Raw genomic sequence first — 17,699 nt, 5'->3', positions numbered from 1 at the left:
AAAAAAAAAAAAAGCATGCATCACATTAAGCACAAAGGGTGACGGGGGCAGGGATGGACAAGCGCCAGACTTCCCACGCCCTCACCCCAGGCTTCCTGAGCTCCTGGAAGCAAGACTTCAACCTGCGTGTTTTGCTCCTCTATGGATGTAACTGCCAGCAAACCGAACCAGAATTACCTTTCCCTCCTCTGCGCTCACTCATGCCACACTTTCTGGACCTCAGCTTTTCCATCTGTAAAATGACCAGATGAGCTCTAAGGCCTGTTCAACTCTGCCTCACCCTTTGGGATCTCGGCCTGGAGTCCTCAGATTCCAGGGTCAGGCTAGCTGTCCCAGGAGCCAGCCACAGGCTCAGCACGCCAAGGCATCTAGTAAGTGGGGAGAGGGGGACTGGGAACAGTGCCTCCTCCCTGCCTCTCCTCCCTCTCAGGCAGGGACCTCTCCTCGACATCTCTCCACCCATCCTCTGCTCTCCACCCCCTCTGTACCTTTCTCCTGCTCCCCTCGCAGCACTCACCTCCTAGCGGGCCTCCCACACCCTCCAGTCCCTTCTCCAATTAGTCCATCACTCGCCTGCTGAAGTCTCTTGTTGGCTCCCCACCACACTTGGAGCAAGTCTCAACTTCTTAACTCAGCCAGGAGGTGCCCAGCACCTGGGCTCTAGGGGTACGAACCACCCCCCCCCCAGGGCAGCAGGCTGCAGGAAGCTGGCTTATGAGACAGCTGTGGGATGAACAGATGAAGAGCCAAAATGCCTTCAAAGCACTTCCAAGTCTTTCCAGCCAGTGCCTAGACCTAACTTCTATTTCAACGGAATGGGGACCAGCTCTCCTTGGTGTCCCATACCCTCTCCAGCCTCCTCTACACCTGGAGGAGGTTTCTGCCATCTCCTTCAATCCCCAGATAGGGCTCACCCTGACCTTCCCCACCCCACCCACCAAAGCTGGGAGGGGACAGAACTCACCCGGGGAGGAATGACCCTCCACATATCTAACAGTGTCTGTTGGGTCACCAGAACTGGCTCTGTTTCTGCCTTCTTCCCCTGGCCTTCTGTTCAATGAGGAGCCGCCCTCAGGGCCCACTTCTTTTACATCAGGAGGGATGCCATTCATTTGCGCCTGGCTCAGGACCTGTCCCCCACCCCACCCCAGCCCAAATGTGCTGATTACTTATAGATTTACAGCCTCTATTACTTCTCAAGTCACAGGGGAGTGGCCTTGGAGGAGAAGAGGAGGTGGAAGGGATTGGAGAATACTATTTATCCAGCCTCCTAATGTGCCCCAGCTTATGAAAGACACTTCCCCAGGCACTTTGCAGGTATCATCATCGGTGGGACGGTTTTGTGGGATCACTGAGACTCCAGGGGCACCTCATTCAAAGTTGCCCAGATCTTTCAGGCTGGGGAGGGGGTTCCTCTGTCACCTTCATCCCCCTTCTGCCCAGCACCCCTAACTCAAGCACCTTTCCTAGAGCATCTCAGAGGAATGGCCTCTGCCCACCAGGTGTCCCCATCACACACCCGCAGGTGGCCACACTAGACCAGCTCCCCAGGTTCACAGAGGAGAACAGCTGAGAGCCAGAGCCTCGTGCCCAAGCCACTGCCACGCTGCTCAGCGACAGATACACCAGTCTCACCGGCCGTGACTTTCTCCTTTCCCCCTGCCCACCCCGCACCCCACTCCTCCGCGGGCCGCCCGCCCGGGGCAGCTGACCCAGCAGAACCCCGGGGACGAAGCCCTCCGCCGCCAGCTTCCCTCTCCTGCAGCTTGGGTTTTGTTGTGGGGTTTTGTGCGTCCTGTTTTGTTCGGTCTCCCCGCCCCTTCCCGCGCGGGGCCGCCCCTCCCCCCTGCCCGGCGCCCCCGTCCCCCTCCCCCCGGGGCTCCCAGCGTGCCCGCTCTTGACTTCATCCACTAAGTCAATAGCCCGGGCGCGGGCGGCCGGCTCCCCCCGCTCCGCCCGCCCCGCGCCGCCCCCGGTTTTCTTCTCGGGATAATGGGGGCTCTTTGTGGCCTAATCAGCCTCCTGAGGGGCCGGGAGGCCGGGAGCGCTTCCCCCGCGGCCGTCGGTGAAAATGAAAGCGGGATTAGGCCGGGGCCTCGGCCCACACCATAGGAAAGCGCCACCAGGCATTCGCCCCTTCAAAGCCCCTTTCGGGGGTTTGGTTACTTTATTTCTAAAGTTGTTTGTATTTCTAAAGTGGCCATTGAGGCGCGAGCGGGAACTGCGCGGGGGAGGGGGGTGCGCGGCCCGGGGCTGGGGGGGGGGAACCTCCTGGAGCCTCCCTCTCCCCCTCCTGGGACCCGCTGACCAGTTTCCAAGGAGCCTTCCCGGCCCTTATTTCCTCCTGCCTCAGGAGGTGGGGAGGGGCTGTTATCCCCACTAATCCGACGGGGAAACTGAGGCTCGGGCCCCGGAAGTCACGGAGGAGGAGCTCCTCGGCTGAAGTTGAGTTCCCAGCATTCAAACCCACCGCGCAGCCAGAAGGGGGAAAGGTGTTTTTGTTTGTTGGCTTGTTTGCTTTTAGCAGGTGGCGGCCAAGGCGCCTTTCCAGCGCTAATGGCCCCTGGGGCACAGCTCTGAGAGCGCCAGCCACACTTTGTCGTGTCACCTGTATAGCCCATTGAAGGGAAAGTCCCAACCTGAGCACAATTCGACTCCGGAGAGAGGAAGGTTGTCCACACCCATTTATTAAACAAAGTTCCAGAGCCTCTTTTCTTAGGGTTCACTCCCAGCACCTCCAATCAATCCCAGAAACGCCAGTGCGATAATTCAGAATCTTCCCGCATCACCAAAGATAGGAGAGGGCAGGCATTTGCTGCCAGCCGGAGGGACCATAACAGAGGAAGGGATATAGACTGGGGGGAGGGGGCAAGAAGCAGCAGAAGAAAGCAGAGGGGCATCTCCTAGCTGTACCTTTTCTCACACACACCTACATTGGAATTTCTTTTTCTCTATCAGACTTTTGATTCTCTGAAGAATAGTGTGAATCTGACTCAAGAAGTCCAGGTAAGGAGAAAAAATTGCGAGGATGAGGAGCATGGGGTGGAGGGGGTGGACAAGGGGTGGGAAGGGCTCGTGCAAAGGCAGGCTGGAAAGTTCCAGGTTCCTCCTTCTGCCACTGGACCAACAGTGGGAGCTGGTTCTATCCTTACAAGAGAGTGCAGGGGAAAGAAACCCTCTTCTGCAGGCTTCCACTGGGAATGAGAGAGTTCTAGAGGGTTCCTTAGAACCTCCCCGCCCCCCGACCCCTACCAACCCCAAAGTTCTTGCTCTGGAGGCGATCTCTGAATCTGATTTTTGTGCAGCTCAGATAAATCCAGCGTGGACTACAGGGCAGGTAGGTTTCTGGGGAACTGAAGGGCTTGATCCCAGATACACGATCTCCACGCAAAAGTGTACACAACACGCTACCCCAACACAGGGCATCCCCCAAAACTTCCCCAATGTTGCCTTCTTTTCATTTTTCCCAAGTTGCCTAGAGACCCACAACTGTAATTCGAACCAGGAGCGGACCCTCTCCACCTGTTACCCCAAAGGCTGGCAACCCGGGTAGGGTCCTAGGGAAAGGCAGCTACCCCCTCGAATGGGGCTCTGCTGGGTCTGGGTCCCATGGAAAAGACCCCAGAAAAGTTCAGGGTGGAGTTTTCCAAGCTACTTCTTGGGCCGACGCCCCACCCCTTTTTCTGTCCCGTCCTGGGGTCTGTTTGATCTCTTTGCGGGCGGCAGACAAAGAGCACAGTGAAGGGGAGAGGCTCAGGAGCCCAGCGGCCTGGCCACTCCTTCCTCCTCCTCTCAGCTCAAACCCAGGGTGCTTCCAGGCCCTGTCGGATGCCTGTGACTCCCGAAGCCGGGTTGGGAGCTGCCTGCCAAATCCGGCTCTGCCCCCAGACGTATCCTGTTGTTGCACACACACGCGGACCTGCACAAACACACACAGGCAACACTCACAAGCACCAAAACATACAGGCAGCCTGGCAAGGGGGCAGGCGCACACAGAGATGCAGGTGAACACACGCAGACACATATGTACTGCGGCAGGCCTGTTCATCGTGGGCTTGGTTATTTCCTGTCTCAACCACCTGGCTCAAAACTCTCTGAAGGCAGGGGCCTTCCTGATGTCTCAGGTCCTCCTGGGCACCTAACACAATGCCTGGCACATAGTAGGTGCTCAAAAAAATTTCACAGACTGAAGAAACTCACTCTTTGAAACAAATTTCTTTTTCTTTCTTTCTTCCTTTTTTTTTTTTTTTTTTTTTTGGTGGGACAGACAAAAGGAGAACACAGCATTTGTATTCATTTCATTCTCAGAAAGGGCGCTTCCAACAAATGAATGGGAGGGGGGCTCTGCTGCCTCTGTTTTGGAAAGGGGAAGAAACAGCAAGGGCCAGATAGAGGGCAGGCTTTTAGCCTCAAACTCTCCCCTCTCCCCAATTCTATCTCCTCATCCTGAGCTCCTGGGCTCCCCCTTGGGGATGAGCGCCTCCCCCAAGAGTGTTGGAGTCACCAGGAAACTTGCAAATAGGAGGTTCCTAAGGGGGTGTGGCCTCTAGAGGCCCAGAGACCCCTTTATACTGTCGGCACAATTCTGTCTGTATGGACTTGTGTGGTTGGCCAGTTTTTTTCTCCATTCAATCCAATTCTCCAAGGGGTCTAGGGTCCCCCCAAAAGACAAGAATCTCTGACTCAGTCCAGTTCTCTGGCTTTCATGGGAGAAAACTGAGACCCAGGGAAATTGAGCAAGTTGTCCAGGATGACGTTGCTCATGAGTTGGGGGCAGGATAGACACTAGAACGCTTCCTTCCCGAGCCCATCACAACGCACTCTGCCCCTCCGGATGCCTCCTGCCTAGCACAGCTGGCTTCAGATGGAGACAAGGCAAGCCTTAGGAGGAGGGAATGGGACTTGCAGCTGCTAGGAACCTGTGGGTGGGAGCTGGGCCCAGAGCAGCACAAAACCTTCAGCTCTCCAGGGTTGCAACCTCGCCTTTACTCACCCTCCATTCTGCAGTGTGGGAAGCCAGGGAGTGCGGACGCTGGACTGCACACCATCCCTTCCCAAAGCTGAGAACTTAGAGGGGCTGCTGCTAAAACCCGGAAGGCAGCGAGCCCCGCTCTCCAGGCAGTGAAACCCCGACAGGCCTGTTTATTTAGCAGCACCCTGAATAAGGGTTCCCCGCCCACCCCCCTCCTTGTTCCTAGTCCCAACCGGGCCAGGCTCTCCCGCCAGCCCCTTCCCAGCGCCCCGGGTTGAGCGCGGAGCTCAGGCCCCCCGCCTCGGGGTCGGCCTCCCTCCCGCTCCGCCGGCCCGCCTTGCTCGCCTCTAATTAAGCGGCGGGATCGCAGCGAGCCGCCGGGCCGCGCTGTAATATGATGAACTGCCTTTGTGCCAGTGTCACTGAAAGCGCTTCTGATAAGGGGAAGCCGCCGAGGATCAAAAGGACGACAGCGGCTCGCCCGCCTCCCGCCGCCGCCCGGCTTTGCGCGCTCGCCCTCTCCGCCCGCGCTCTCCCGCGGGCTGTCTCCAGGTCCCGCGGTTTCTCCTGATCTGCCTGTCCCAGGCCGGCCTTTCGGTGACTCTGCGTCCTTTCGTCTTTCTTTCTGCTACTCCGTGCCCCTCTCAGTCCCTCCGCGTTTCTCGGCGTCCTCAACCGCTCTAGGCAGTTTCTCTCAGGCCCGCGCTCTTTCTCACTCTTCAGTTTTCCAGCGCGCAGCGTTCTCCCCCTCTCCCCCCATTGCCGGTCTCCTCCTTTCTGACTCTCTCTCGTGCCACCTCTGTGGCTCGGCATCTCCCCAGTCTCTGCCATCCCTCCCTTGATCTCAACCTGGGCTCAGGCCCAGCGCCCAACCAGGGCCCCAGAGACCAGATCTTGGACCATTAGCTGACCCGCAGTCTCAGGGCAACGGCCGGATCTTTCCTCAGCAAGGTTGCAGAGCTCTGCAGCACCTCCAAACCCACCCTCACTCAGCTGCCCACCAGAGTGCCAGGCACGAGCGCCCCAGGCACCCGGGAATGCCCCTGGGGCCTCCTTGTAGCATGACTTGGGGCGCACACACTTCCCCTCATCCCTCCTGAAGCTGCAGTGTGGGGAAGCCTTTCTTCTCCCCCGGGGCTGAGGTTCCAAGTGCAGCCGACCCCCCTTTAGCATCCCCTTCCCTACACCCCTTCCTTTGGCCCCCACCTCCCCTTTGCCCTCGACCCTTTCTCTTCCTCCTCCAGGCCCCTCCCCTTCACGGGCTCCCGGTCCCCTCTGCGCTCTCTCTCTGGACTTCTTCTCTCCCTGGCCTCTGCCTACCCCGCTTCACCGCTCTGTTCCCCCCACCCCCACCCCACTTTGTTTGAAGTTTTGGAGAGATCTATCTACTAATGGCAAAGTTTCCCCCTTAGGTCACCGTTCTGCCTTGATTCGATTTGGGAAGGCAAGTTCCCTCCCTCCCTCTGCCCGACCCCAGCCGGGGCCAATTGCTCCAGAGCAGGTCAGAAAGCGCTGACCCCACTTCCACCTTTTCCTCTTTCAGCCAGAGTTGGGGGGAGGGGGAAAAAGAAGGCAGGCATAGGACAGCAAAAACTGAGGGGGGCAACCCAACCTTCCAATCCGCTCTTATCCCCATCCCCAACTGGGTTTCCTAATTACCTCATTAGTCTGGGATGGGAGAGGGAGAAGAGCTATTTTTCTGGAATTCCTGGAATGTGCCCCCCATCTTAGTCATGGCCTTCAAGGCCCCAAAGCCGCTGGAGCATCTCCCCTTTGGGGTTTCTCTTCGGTGCTCTTAACTGTAGGAAGGCTTCCCCTCACCAGGCACTTCTAAGTCTCTTCTGTGAGTGTGAGTTCTGTCTGGCTTTAGGAGAACTGCCCGGGGCCAGAGCCAGGGACCTTGTACATTTCGTGTTTCCATAGATGCCCATTAGGAAAGAAGCCCTCATCAACTTTGCCCATGATGGCAAATGGGAACTCCAAAGAGGCAACCTGGAAGGAAATCTCATTTGCTCAGCCCTCTCTCCCTATGTAAAAATATATATGTTTTTATATAATATTTATATAAAACGTATGTGACAACTATTATTTTCAGAAAGACATTCTTAAAAAAAAAACCCCAAATAATCACCTTACTGCTTTAAGGCTACTGTTATATGTGCTTTTAAATCCTTCCATGTAAATTCCACTGAAAAATTTGGAAAGCTGTGAAAGGGGAGGGGGCGGCGGGGGTGGGGGGAGGTTAATCCGGGTTTAACGCCGCGATGCCGTCTTAGGACCAGGGTTAGCCTGATTGCCTTATCTCTTCCCAACATTTGAGACGCCCATATTTCACCCAGCCAAATAGCTCCGAGAGCAGCACAGATGGCTGCCGTGGTCGCGCCTCAGGAAAATGTGTTATTAATATCTAAATAACTTCCCAATACTGTCTGGTAAATCTCCCCTCCACCATTCCAAATGATGAATTCGTTTGAAGTCTTCCCCCAGCCTCATCTTTTCAATGTCCCTCTCTCTCTCTCTCTCCCTCTTCTTCTTCTTAGCCAGGCTTATTTCAAACTGGTAAATATCTAATTCCTTTCACGGCTGTGCCGCGCACACGAGTCTTTTAGGTACAAACGCCTGGAAACAGCCAGTGTGTGGCGGTGCGTGCCCCGAGGTGAACATAAAACCCGCACGCCTTCGCGGCAGGGGACCCCACCCCGTTTAGAAACGCGTTTGGGAAACTAGAGCTGAGCAGGAACCTCAATCTGGGAGCCCAGTCCTTCCCCTGCAGACCCTGGGGACCCTCTCCGGGTTCCCCCGTGGAGTCCCAAAGGCACCCCCCACCCCAACGCGCAGCTCTTCCGCGGCTTCTGGCCCCCTACTGCACCCCCAGCTCTCCAAAGTCTTCCCTCGATCTCTGGGGGCGGATAATTACCCTCCGCTCGCCCGTTCTCCCTTGTTTCGAGTTTGTTTGCTAAATGTCTTGAATTAGATTATGTTCGTTCATTCCCCCTCCAACCTTATCTCCTTCTGTCTCTACTCTCCTTGCCCGTCACACTCAATTTAGGCACGAGTTTATCTGGCAAACAGTTTGCCGACTTTGTTTATTTACCGCGGGTTCCGGGGCTGCGAGCGCGCGCGCGAGCGCCAGTGTTTGCCTTTGTAATACTTATCTCATTGTTGTTGTTCGTTAGTCTCAGCTCCCTCCTTCCCCGCTCTCTTCTTCGGTTGGGGGGATGGAGGGAAGAAAGGGGGAGTCTTGTCAGCCCAGTGTGGGCTCGCCCCCTCTCCGCTCACCCCATCCCCCCACCGCCGGGGCGCGGCGGAGCCCTCGCCCCCCTCCCTCTCTCCCTCTGGTCTCACTGAATATCCACCACTGAGCGCAGCCTAAAGCCGGGGAATTGCCTGACACCCTCCCATCTTCCTCCGAGCCCCCATTATGCGAAGCTGATCCCACTCTGAACAGCCTCAAATCCCGCCTGGACTCTGTTTGATTAGATTGCCAACCCGGGGTAATCCTCTGATTTGATGAAGTGTCAATTACCTTTCTCTAAACACACATTTACAGAGGAGGGAACTTGTTGGTTTAAATCAATGCAGATTGTTTCTTGATAAATGGACTATCTTCGTCCCCTCCCTCGCTCCCTCTTCCCAGGCCCCTCTCCCTCTGCGCCTCCTCCCCTTCCCTCTGCCGCTCGCCTATCCGGTAAACAATGCCCTTTCCAGGTGTGAAGCCGGGGGGGGAAAAAAAACGGTGTGGGCTGAGGGGAGCCGTGCCCCCCTTCCCCTATTCATGCGCTCCCCCGGAGCCTAATTAAATTTGGCAGGTCCTTGTACACACAATCAAAACAGCTTCCTCCAGTGCAGCGAACGACCGAAAACCGCATTAGCAGCTAGCCGCGCTGCCAAATTAAATTGTTTCCCACCTCCTTTTACAAGTGTCTAAAACCGACACTTCGGGCGCTCCCCTCCTTTCCGAGCCTTCTCCGTCATCTCCCACTCCACACCTGTAAGTCTGCTGCTTTAAAAATAAATGAAGGAAAAATGCAAAGAAACACGTATCTGCCTCACACACACCACCTTCGGCCCCCACCCCAGATGGTCTTTCATACCGAAGAGGTCGGCAAATTCTCGGATGGACTTTGACAATGGCACTTTCCCCCATAGGAGAAATCCATGCTCTTCTTCTTCTTTTAAATCTTGTGGACCCCCCCCCTTATTTCATATTAATTGTGACCTCTTTGGGCGTTGTACCCTAGAGGCCCAGGTGCAGCCCCATGTCTGATCCGGTCAGTTTCAGCGTAAGTCTGTACATTGTCAGTTGCATGAGGCTTTGGTGTTCTTATTGTTTATTGCTGTTGTTATTGCTTTTTTTTTTTTTTTTCTTATTTCTTCACACTGACTCCCCTTAGCTCCCACAGAGAAATGGTTTGACTTTTTGCAAACCCCTATCAAATTTCCCACCAGTGTCTCCCTGGGCTCAAGCTAGGAAAATCTTTTTCTTTCCCATCTGTCCTCAGATCCTTTACCGGTTGGGTCTCTGGCCTGTGTCTCCCCTGATCCACCGAGAAAGGGTGAGGAGAAGAGAGTCCAAGTGGATGAGGGCAAGGAACTGTCCATTTCCCTCTCCAGGTGAGCAGAGCACGGCTGGAGCCCCTATCCGCCGCAGTCTGAAATTCTCACAACCAACAATCCTAATAACTCAGTCTTAACAAGGATAAGAGCAAAAAAAAAAAAAAAATATATGGAAAGCCTCATGAATATCAGCCCAAGGGGAGCAGGAGTGAGCTGTTCAGAGATGAAAGTGCACAGAAATAAAAGCTCAATTTAATCTGCTTTAAAACCCTTCAACTTAACGTTTGTGCTTCAAACTCTGAGAGTGAGGACTGATTGCGGATAAATAGTTTCTTACCATGCCTGGGAGCTATAACACCCTTCTGCAACACAGTTTCCTATTCAGCAGTCCCAGTTTTCATTACCAGCTCTAATAAGTCTTAACATTATTAAATGCCAAGCAGACGATAGGGAAAAACGGACTCAGGGAGGGATCTCTCTTTAGCGCTTAAAGAGGAGAGCTCTTAAACCCCTTCTTGGAAGGCTCCCTGCCATGAGAGGGGCAACCCCCGGAGAAAGCATTTGTCAAGAGCGAGAAACCAAAACAAAGTTTGTGTGTGTGCACCCCTCCCCCTGCTCTGCCCTTTGAGGCATCTCTGCCTCTCCCCACCTGGTCGACTTGGGTGGAGGTTAGGAGGTCTTTTCACCTTTAACTTGGCCATGAAGCTGATGGCTGGGGCCTGGGAGAGAGAGGAGAGGTTCCAGCTGCGTGGTTCACCGGGATGCCTGCCTCCTGGCCCAGGTGCTCAGGGGGCTGATAATGTTTTGTCCCCCGGAGGGACAGGAGAGCCCTCCCTCATCCTCACTGTCAATCTGCCCGTTCACACCCACATACAATCACCCTGCACACCCACGCAGAACCCCACTTGCAGAGAATACGACCCACGGCATAGTGATCCAAAGACCCACGGGCAAACAGCCACACAGAGTCGCACGCGCTTACACAGCCATCCAGCCCACAGTCCCAGCGCCCGACGTGCCCACTGTCACTCAAAACCTGCCAGGCTCTCTGGATCCCAGACCCACGGATTCCATTTCGTTTCTGCAGCTCTTCTCCAGACTGCGCTCCCGGGCTCTCTGCCTCCCCGTCTGGAAGTCTGGAAGCACCAGGCTCCTCCTAACCCCTTGGAGATTTGGAGCTTCCTGGTTCTGCTGCAGGGAAATCCTCTCTCCAGCGAAGCTGCCTGTGAGCTGGTTTTGAAAGCCCTGACCGACGCCAGAAGCACCCGAACTCCCTGGAGCCAAAGGGATCCCCGAAGTACATGCTTTCTATCCCCTTCCTCTCCTTTCCTTCTTTCTCAGAAGAGACTGTTTTGCTTCCTCACAGACTGAGCTGGACAAACCCCCGCCGCACACACCCCCACTCTCTCTCTGTCTCTCTCTCTGTCTCTCTCTCTCTCTCTCTCACACACACACACACACACACCCTAAAGTCTCTCCAAATAAAACCAAACCCCCTTCTGCCTCTCCCCAGTACTTCTCAGAAACGGTGTCTGCTGTGTGGTATTTCGCCAGGAAAGATCATTTCAAGTTCAATGTGCCCCACCCCACAAAAAAGAAGTCCAACCAAATCCCTTTCTGATACAAACTGAAGTCAGGAGCGGGTCCCCCCACAGGGGTCCCCAGGGCTCTGGGCTGCCTCCGCCAAGCCAGGGGCTCCTGAGCAGCACGGGGCCGCTTCCCACTGCAGACCCGAGGGCTCCGAGGCAGGCCCGGCACAGCGGGGTGCCAGGCGCAGCTCCGTCCCTTTCTTCCCTCGCCCTTTTGTCCCTGGCGGGACTGGGCTCCACTTGGGGCCCTGAATGTCAATAGCCCGCCCCTTCCCCAGCTCTGGGCTGCTCTCTCAAAGGGGCTGCCCCTGCCCCTCCTCCCACTTTCCCCCTCCACCAGGCCCGTGGGGGCTGGGCCTCCCTGGGTGTTGTCTTTGGAAGCGGGCTTTGTCTGTGAAGTTCATCTTCAAGGTTGGGGAGACTACTGACAAATGGAGAGAGAGACCTGAGCTAGGAGTTCACGCGAGGCAAGGAGAGGGGTACGTTGAGACCCCTCTGGAAAGAAATTCAAGCAAAGCGTGCTCTTTACAAGTCTCCAGGTTTGGGGCACTCCCCCACTTTTTCCAAAGCTTCCGCTTTGCAGGTCTGCGTGACCACTGTCTTTCCTGTCTCGCTGCCTCCCGGCATGCCCCTTTGTGGGCTCGCTTCTTTTCCCTGGCCAGTCTTTGTGACTCCGGGTCTTCTATTTCTGTTTCTCGCCCCCCCCCCAAACTTAAGGCACACTTACCAAGTCTCAAAGAGAACTTCAAGGGGAGGGGGTAGTGAGGAAGACTTTCCCCTTCTTCCGAAACTTCCCCCGTCAATAAACAAAAGCACACTCCCCTTTCCGGGGTATGCAGGCGCTTGAAAGATAAACGCCTTCCCTAGCCGACCACGAGAAAAAGCGGGGCGTAAGGCTCAGACTCCAACCGGCAGGCAGCCGGGCTGCAAGAGAGGAGAGTGTGGGTGCAGTCGGAAGCTTTCTCCCCGCCTGAGATCCTCCGATCCTGGGCCGAGGGGAACTTGGCCTCAACGACTGGGCCCCACCAGAGGCAAGCGCCTGACTGGTGCACCCACCCTTCTGCACCCACCCGGCACTGTCTCTTCCGGCCCTGGCAACGCGGGGCTGAGGGTTAGGCGGCGGCCCTTGCTAATTTTTATTGATTGCAGCGGTCAGTCAACTGTCAGGCAGGGTTTCAAGGGACCGTTTAGAGAGCGTGTGCGGGTCTGGTTAACAAATTCATTTAGGGAGCCGCAGGCCGGCTCCTCCTTCCTCGCCCCCCGCCCCCTTGTCCAAGCGTCCTATAAATAATAGATCCACACCGGGACGAGCCGCCAAAACGCCTGCCCCGCAGGGCACACGCCCCGGAGTGCTCGGCCAGGCCCTGTGCTCAGGCTTGCGCACTCAGCGGCGCGCAGTGCACCAACCTGCAACCGGCTCCCTGGGGACGCCCAGGCCATCGGCGCCCCGGCTCCGCGCTCTGCCCTAGTCCGGGGCGCACTGAGGGGGGTGCTCTCCGCAAGCCCCGAGGGACTCCCGGCTGCCCCGGGGCCTGCGAGTCCTCCCGCTAAAGTGCTGTCGCTAAACTTGGGCGGCGGAAGCGAACCACTGGCCCCCACTGGCCCGAACTCCCGTGCACGCCGGGAAGCCAGTTTGGCGGTGCAACCCCCCCGGAGGTTCCCTACCTTTGTCGCCCAGGATGCCGTCGATGCTGTGCTTGGCTTTCTTCTCGCCGTCGTCCTCCTTCTTGTCCACTTCATCCTCCTCCTCTTTCTTCCCGAACTTGATTCTGAGCACGCGGCTAATCGAACTCACTAAACCTCAGAAATTCAAAGGCAAAAGAGCAAGTATAAGTTGTTGGGGAAGCGGAGCCTGGCGACCTGGGCCCCTGGGAGAAAGCCAGGCAGTCCCTCCCCACAACACACTGCAAGGGGATTCACACCCACTGACACCTCCCTCCCATTTGAACATCTACATCTGAGTACTGTCGCAGGCTAGGGAAGCTGACTCACCTGGGGCACGCTCACAGTGGCACACTCCTTGCACACACTTGTGCCTAACATGGTCACATCCCCTGGATGCCCTCACTCACACCCACACCCGCTTCCCCAGGACCTTGCCAGAGGCCCTCCAGCCCCTTTGGCTGCCACCTCTCCACTCAGGTGTGTGTCCCCGTCCTGCATGCCTGGATGCCCCCGCACTTGTGCACACGTGCACGTCCACCCAAGGCCGCTTTCTGTCTCACAGGCAGCGTGGTGGACGGCCTCCCACGGCTGGCTGGTGGCACTAACAGAACAGAAAGAGTGACTTGGGGAAAGGGGTCCAGGAGCCCACGGAAATCAGCCCTCCTAGGACGGACCCATCTCTCTAGGCCACTTCTCTGAGAACGCGCCAAGGGAGCTCCTGTTATCACCCAGCCTTACAGGACAACTCTTTGCCCCTTCTGTGCCTCCTTTCTTCTCTCCTTCTGTCCCTCGTTCCTCCTCTCTTTCTTCCTTCTCCTCTCTCTGTCTCTCCTAACTTTCTCTCTTTTCTTTCCTTCTTCCCTTCCTCCATCTTCCTTTCGGTTTTGATTCCCTCCTTTGCCCCAACTCTGCACTCCGGCTCACTTTCCTCCCAACTTTCCTTGGAGCTCCCCACCCTTCCTCACCTTCCGTCTGTCCTGCCTCCTTCCCGGCACAGCCCAGCCTGAGCCAGACTGTGCGTGCCGGCTCCGCTGCCTTCTCACCTGAGGGCACCGTGCTGCGGTCACAGTGTCCGTCCTTCAGCAGCCTGTCCCGGATCTCCCAGCTGAACATGCCGGGATTCTCCCTCTTGTATTCCTCGATCTTTTTCTCCACATCCGGAGTCGCCACCTGCTTCAGAAGTGGAGGTGGGAGAGCAGGAGTGGAAAGATGGGGTGGAGGGAGGGAGACACTTTTAATATCCAACTCCCAAGAGCCCCAGGCCAGGCTGGTGGCTCTGGTTCCCCTGTCCTCCCCTTCCCCCCCTTCTGAGATTGGCTTTAACCTTTTACAAAACCTGTGCCTGGCTCCCAGGAAGGCAGCCGGGTGCATAGGGTAGTGATGGGTAATAAGACAGAACTAATTAGGGCTCTTGGGATCTCCCCACCACCCCGCTCACTATTTCAGGCAAGACTGAGGGGAGATGTCCCCTGGTCTGGGATGATGCTGGGGGTCGGGGCAGATGTAGGGGCAGTCCAGGGGTGATTCATTGGCCTTAAAGTCCTGGGCAACCTGGAACCTCAGTTATCCTATCCCCTAGAAATCCAAATAATGAGCGGGACATCTGGGGGTGAGGACGCTCGCCCCCTGTACTTTCCATAGGAAGCATACAGACACCCCAGTGGTACTGGATGACACAGGGTAGTGAGAGGGGCCACAGCCAGGATCCCCCAGCCGTGGGAAGGCCGACGGCCAGCTCTGCAGCAAAGACACTCACTCTGGGCTTGCTGCCGCCGATGGCCCCAGGCCGGATGGACCCAGTCTCCTGGTAGCGGCAGAGAATCTTGGAGACACAGCCGTGGGAGACACGCAGCTGGCGGGAGATGACACAGGGCCGGATGCCATGGTGGGCCATCTCCACTATCTTGTGGCGGATGTGGTTAGGCAGCGGTCGCCCGTTGATGAAGACCCCCCCAAGCTGATTGACCCGGCCTTGGCCAAGTGGCGTGGACACTGGAGAAGGGAGGGGAGATGAGGAAGGAGAGAGGCACTGGGTGAGGATGGGGAAGAGACAGTGAGCACACCCCTTGACTCCAGTTTTATTTGAGCCCCAAGACCCCTGAAAAAGGGTCTGCGAGTTCCCCACATTTGGAGCTGCGGCAGTTCAGTGGTCAGGAAAAAACTGTCAGAGAGCTGAGAGAGGGTCCTGGAAGGATGGAGAGATGAGGCACAGCTGGCTGCTACAGTACCCCAGATGCTGTGTGCCCCCATTCTTATGGTCACACTTTGGGGAATGAGGACACACTCGAGAGGGATCTGATGCTTCTGAGAACAGGAGGGAGAGGGCAGAGCCAAGAAGCTGATGGAGTCTTGGGAGTCTGTGGGACCAGTGGCTCGGTCCCCTAGGATGCAGTTTGGGCTGCAGGTCTGTCTGCCTCGGGTGAGATGTGGCCCTTCTGGTCAGTTTCATGCCCTAAGTGGTCAAGACTGATCCATTTTGGGGGCAGCCAGAAGAGGCTGCTTAATTACCAGTATTCACAGTCCTGGCCTGGGCAGCAAACCTGTCCTACTTAGAATTGAACAGCCGAGGGACTGGTGACACGATGCTGTTGGTTGCTGCCTCTGGGGTCACCTGGCTGTCCCTTGAGGGACTCTCCTTGCTTCCAACCCCTCTCAAAGTTCTAATTTCGTTTTGGGGCGATTTGGGGGAGACGCTCTGCTGTCAGCGAGCTCCCCTATCAAATGCCTATTTGGCTTCAGAAATCCACGGTCTGTCCCTGCAGGCTCGTGAGGGTGGTACACAGATGGGCCAGCGTCTCCCAGTGTGGGTGACTTTGGGAACCAGGGAGACAGGCACTCCGGCTGTATGCTGGGGAGGGGAGAGCTCCTCGGAAGCCTTAATGCAAGGTCTACACAATTTCCTCATAGAAGGTTGGGGGACACCCGGTGCACTAATCCGGCCTCCATCCCCCCAATTTGGGGACCAGGCGGCTGCGGAGATCTGGCAGATTAGAACGATTTCACAGACGCCGGAGTGGAGGGAGCTGCCAGTATAATTGGAAGGGAGGAGGCGAGAAGGGGCTCGGCTGCCCAGCCGTGCTTACCGCCTCCTCCCTCGCGCTCCCGGTCCCCCCACCTCTCTTTGTAAAAGTAGGTGTCTGAAGCCACCCTCGGATTTAATCAGAAATCGTGCGTCGCCAAGTCAGAGTCACTCGGTCTCCGTGGCGGGATATGCCATTAGCGCTCGAGAGCTCTCGAGCGCCCAACTTTATATTCAAGAGCCTCTTTAGCGACCGGCGCTCGGCTCTCCTCAGTATTCTCCGTCATGTTGGGCAAATATTGTTCTAATCCGCTCGCGTCCTCGGCCGCCTGTTTCACTTGCATTCGCTACAGGAGAGTGCTACGGCAAATCCCCGGGCTTGTGCGCTCTCCCGCCTGCGTGGTTGCTTGCGCGCACTTGATCACGGAGCCACTCTCTTCGCCTTCGTCTAATTCAGGGACCCGCGCCATCTCGCTGCCAGTGGGACCCCTCCCTCCCCAGATCACAGGCTGCCTGCCTGTCCATCCCCTCCCCGCCTCCTTTCCCCTTCCTCACGCACAAGGGGCCCATACAATTACAAGAAGAGTAATTAAAAAATGAAAGTGGCACCTATCTCTCACCACTTCTGTATGACACCCTGGGCTCCCCACCCCCAGAAACCCAGTGATCCCTCGGTTGACAGGTTGAAGGCCTTCCATTAGTTTAAAAAGAAAACAAAAGAAAAACGCAGGAAAGGGTCTTGGCAGCGCGCTCCCACCCTTTCCTCCAGTCGGGAACCCGTCCACTGCCAGTCCTCTCTGCTCACCCCGGTGCTGGGTATTGACGGAGGGCACATTACAGAATTCACGTTTTCCCCTTGTCTGGACACCTTGGTGCCCGCTCACCGTCTCTCACAGGAGAGTTGCAGAGTTCTGAAGCGCAAGTGAAAAGTTTGGGGGGGGGGGAATCGTTACTATTTATTATTACAAATGAGTTTGTTTCCAAACCAAAAGGCAGGAGTTTCTTTCTGTCTGGTGCTTTGGAAGAAGCCGATAGCCTTCCTAGTTTAGACATATAAACTATCACTAACATTGCTGGGTATTTCGAAATAAAAGGGATTGGAGAACCATACCAGGAGTGAAAAAAGAACAGTTCCTAACGAGAGTAGAAAGCGCTGTAGCCGGCCAACGCAGAGAGCTGAGAAAGTAACCGGGAGGAAAGTATCTGAAAATAGTGGAAACGAACTGAAATTCGCCAGGACTTGAAATTTACTAGGGGCCGAAATCTGCCGGGAGTTCCGCCCTGCGGGGGAAGGCCAGAGCCCACGCGACCTGTGAAGCCCCGGCCGCCGGTCACTGAAAGCCGCGCAAAAACGGACAAGTGTCGGCCCCGGAAACTTCCAGGGGTCCAGCTCCCGGACTCGGTCCCCAGAAGAGAAGGGGACCCCCTGCCCTCCCGCGCCGCTGCCACCGCCACCACCCCTGGAGATCGCTGCCTCTCCAAGGACCTCGGGTTCCCGGCAGAGGAGCGGAGGCGCGGCGAGCCCAGGCGCTCTTACCTTCCAGAGGAAATCCCGTGCGGGGATAGTTCTGCCCGGGAGCCGGCCGCATCATCCTCGGTACGGTGCCGGGAAGGGCCGCCATTCTTGCGCACGCCGGGGACGAATCCAGAGTCGGCAAAAATCGCTTCCCGTCCGCTCCCTTTACCCCTGCTGCGGTCTCTTTCTTTCCTTCTTCTTCCACTTCTCTTTTTTTAACCTCTTCCCCCTCCTCCCCTCCACACACGCTCCCTACCCCCACCCCCCACCCCCGGCTGCAGTCGAACGCGTCCAGAAGCTGGGGAGGGGGGCGAGGTGGGGGTGGAGGTTGGGGGGAGGGAAGGTGGTGACAAGGAAGTTCAAACAAACAAACACAGCAAC

General features: G+C 56.6%; 1 protein-coding gene across 2 annotated transcripts in view; it reads right to left on the bottom strand.

Moving 5' to 3' along the window:
- The window catches only part of PAX7 (paired box 7), a 94,507-nt gene extending 77,037 nt beyond the window's left edge, over positions 1-17,470 (bottom strand). Inside the window, exons 1-4 of one of the 2 annotated variants that reach the window (XM_040645858.1) lie at positions 17,340-17,470; positions 14,540-14,775; positions 13,827-13,956; positions 12,784-12,918 (exon numbers count right to left, since the gene is read on the bottom strand). In XM_040645858.1, coding sequence (XP_040501792.1) covers positions 12,784-12,918; positions 13,827-13,956; positions 14,540-14,775; positions 17,340-17,424 — 586 coding nt within the window. In that variant the 5' untranslated portion in view covers positions 17,425-17,470. The remainder of the gene's footprint in view (positions 1-12,783; positions 12,919-13,826; positions 13,957-14,539; positions 14,776-17,339) is intronic. The other variant, XM_040645859.1, reaches the window with a different exon arrangement.
- Positions 17,471-17,699: the final 229 nt, after the last annotated feature.

Source organism: Ursus maritimus, unplaced genomic scaffold (assembly GCF_017311325.1).
Source record: "Ursus maritimus isolate PB19 unplaced genomic scaffold, ASM1731132v1 scaffold_32, whole genome shotgun sequence".
Taxonomy (NCBI): Eukaryota; Metazoa; Chordata; class Mammalia; order Carnivora; family Ursidae; genus Ursus; species Ursus maritimus.
Note: the sequence above shows the minus strand (reverse complement) of the source record. Positions and strands in the feature narration are given on the sequence as shown.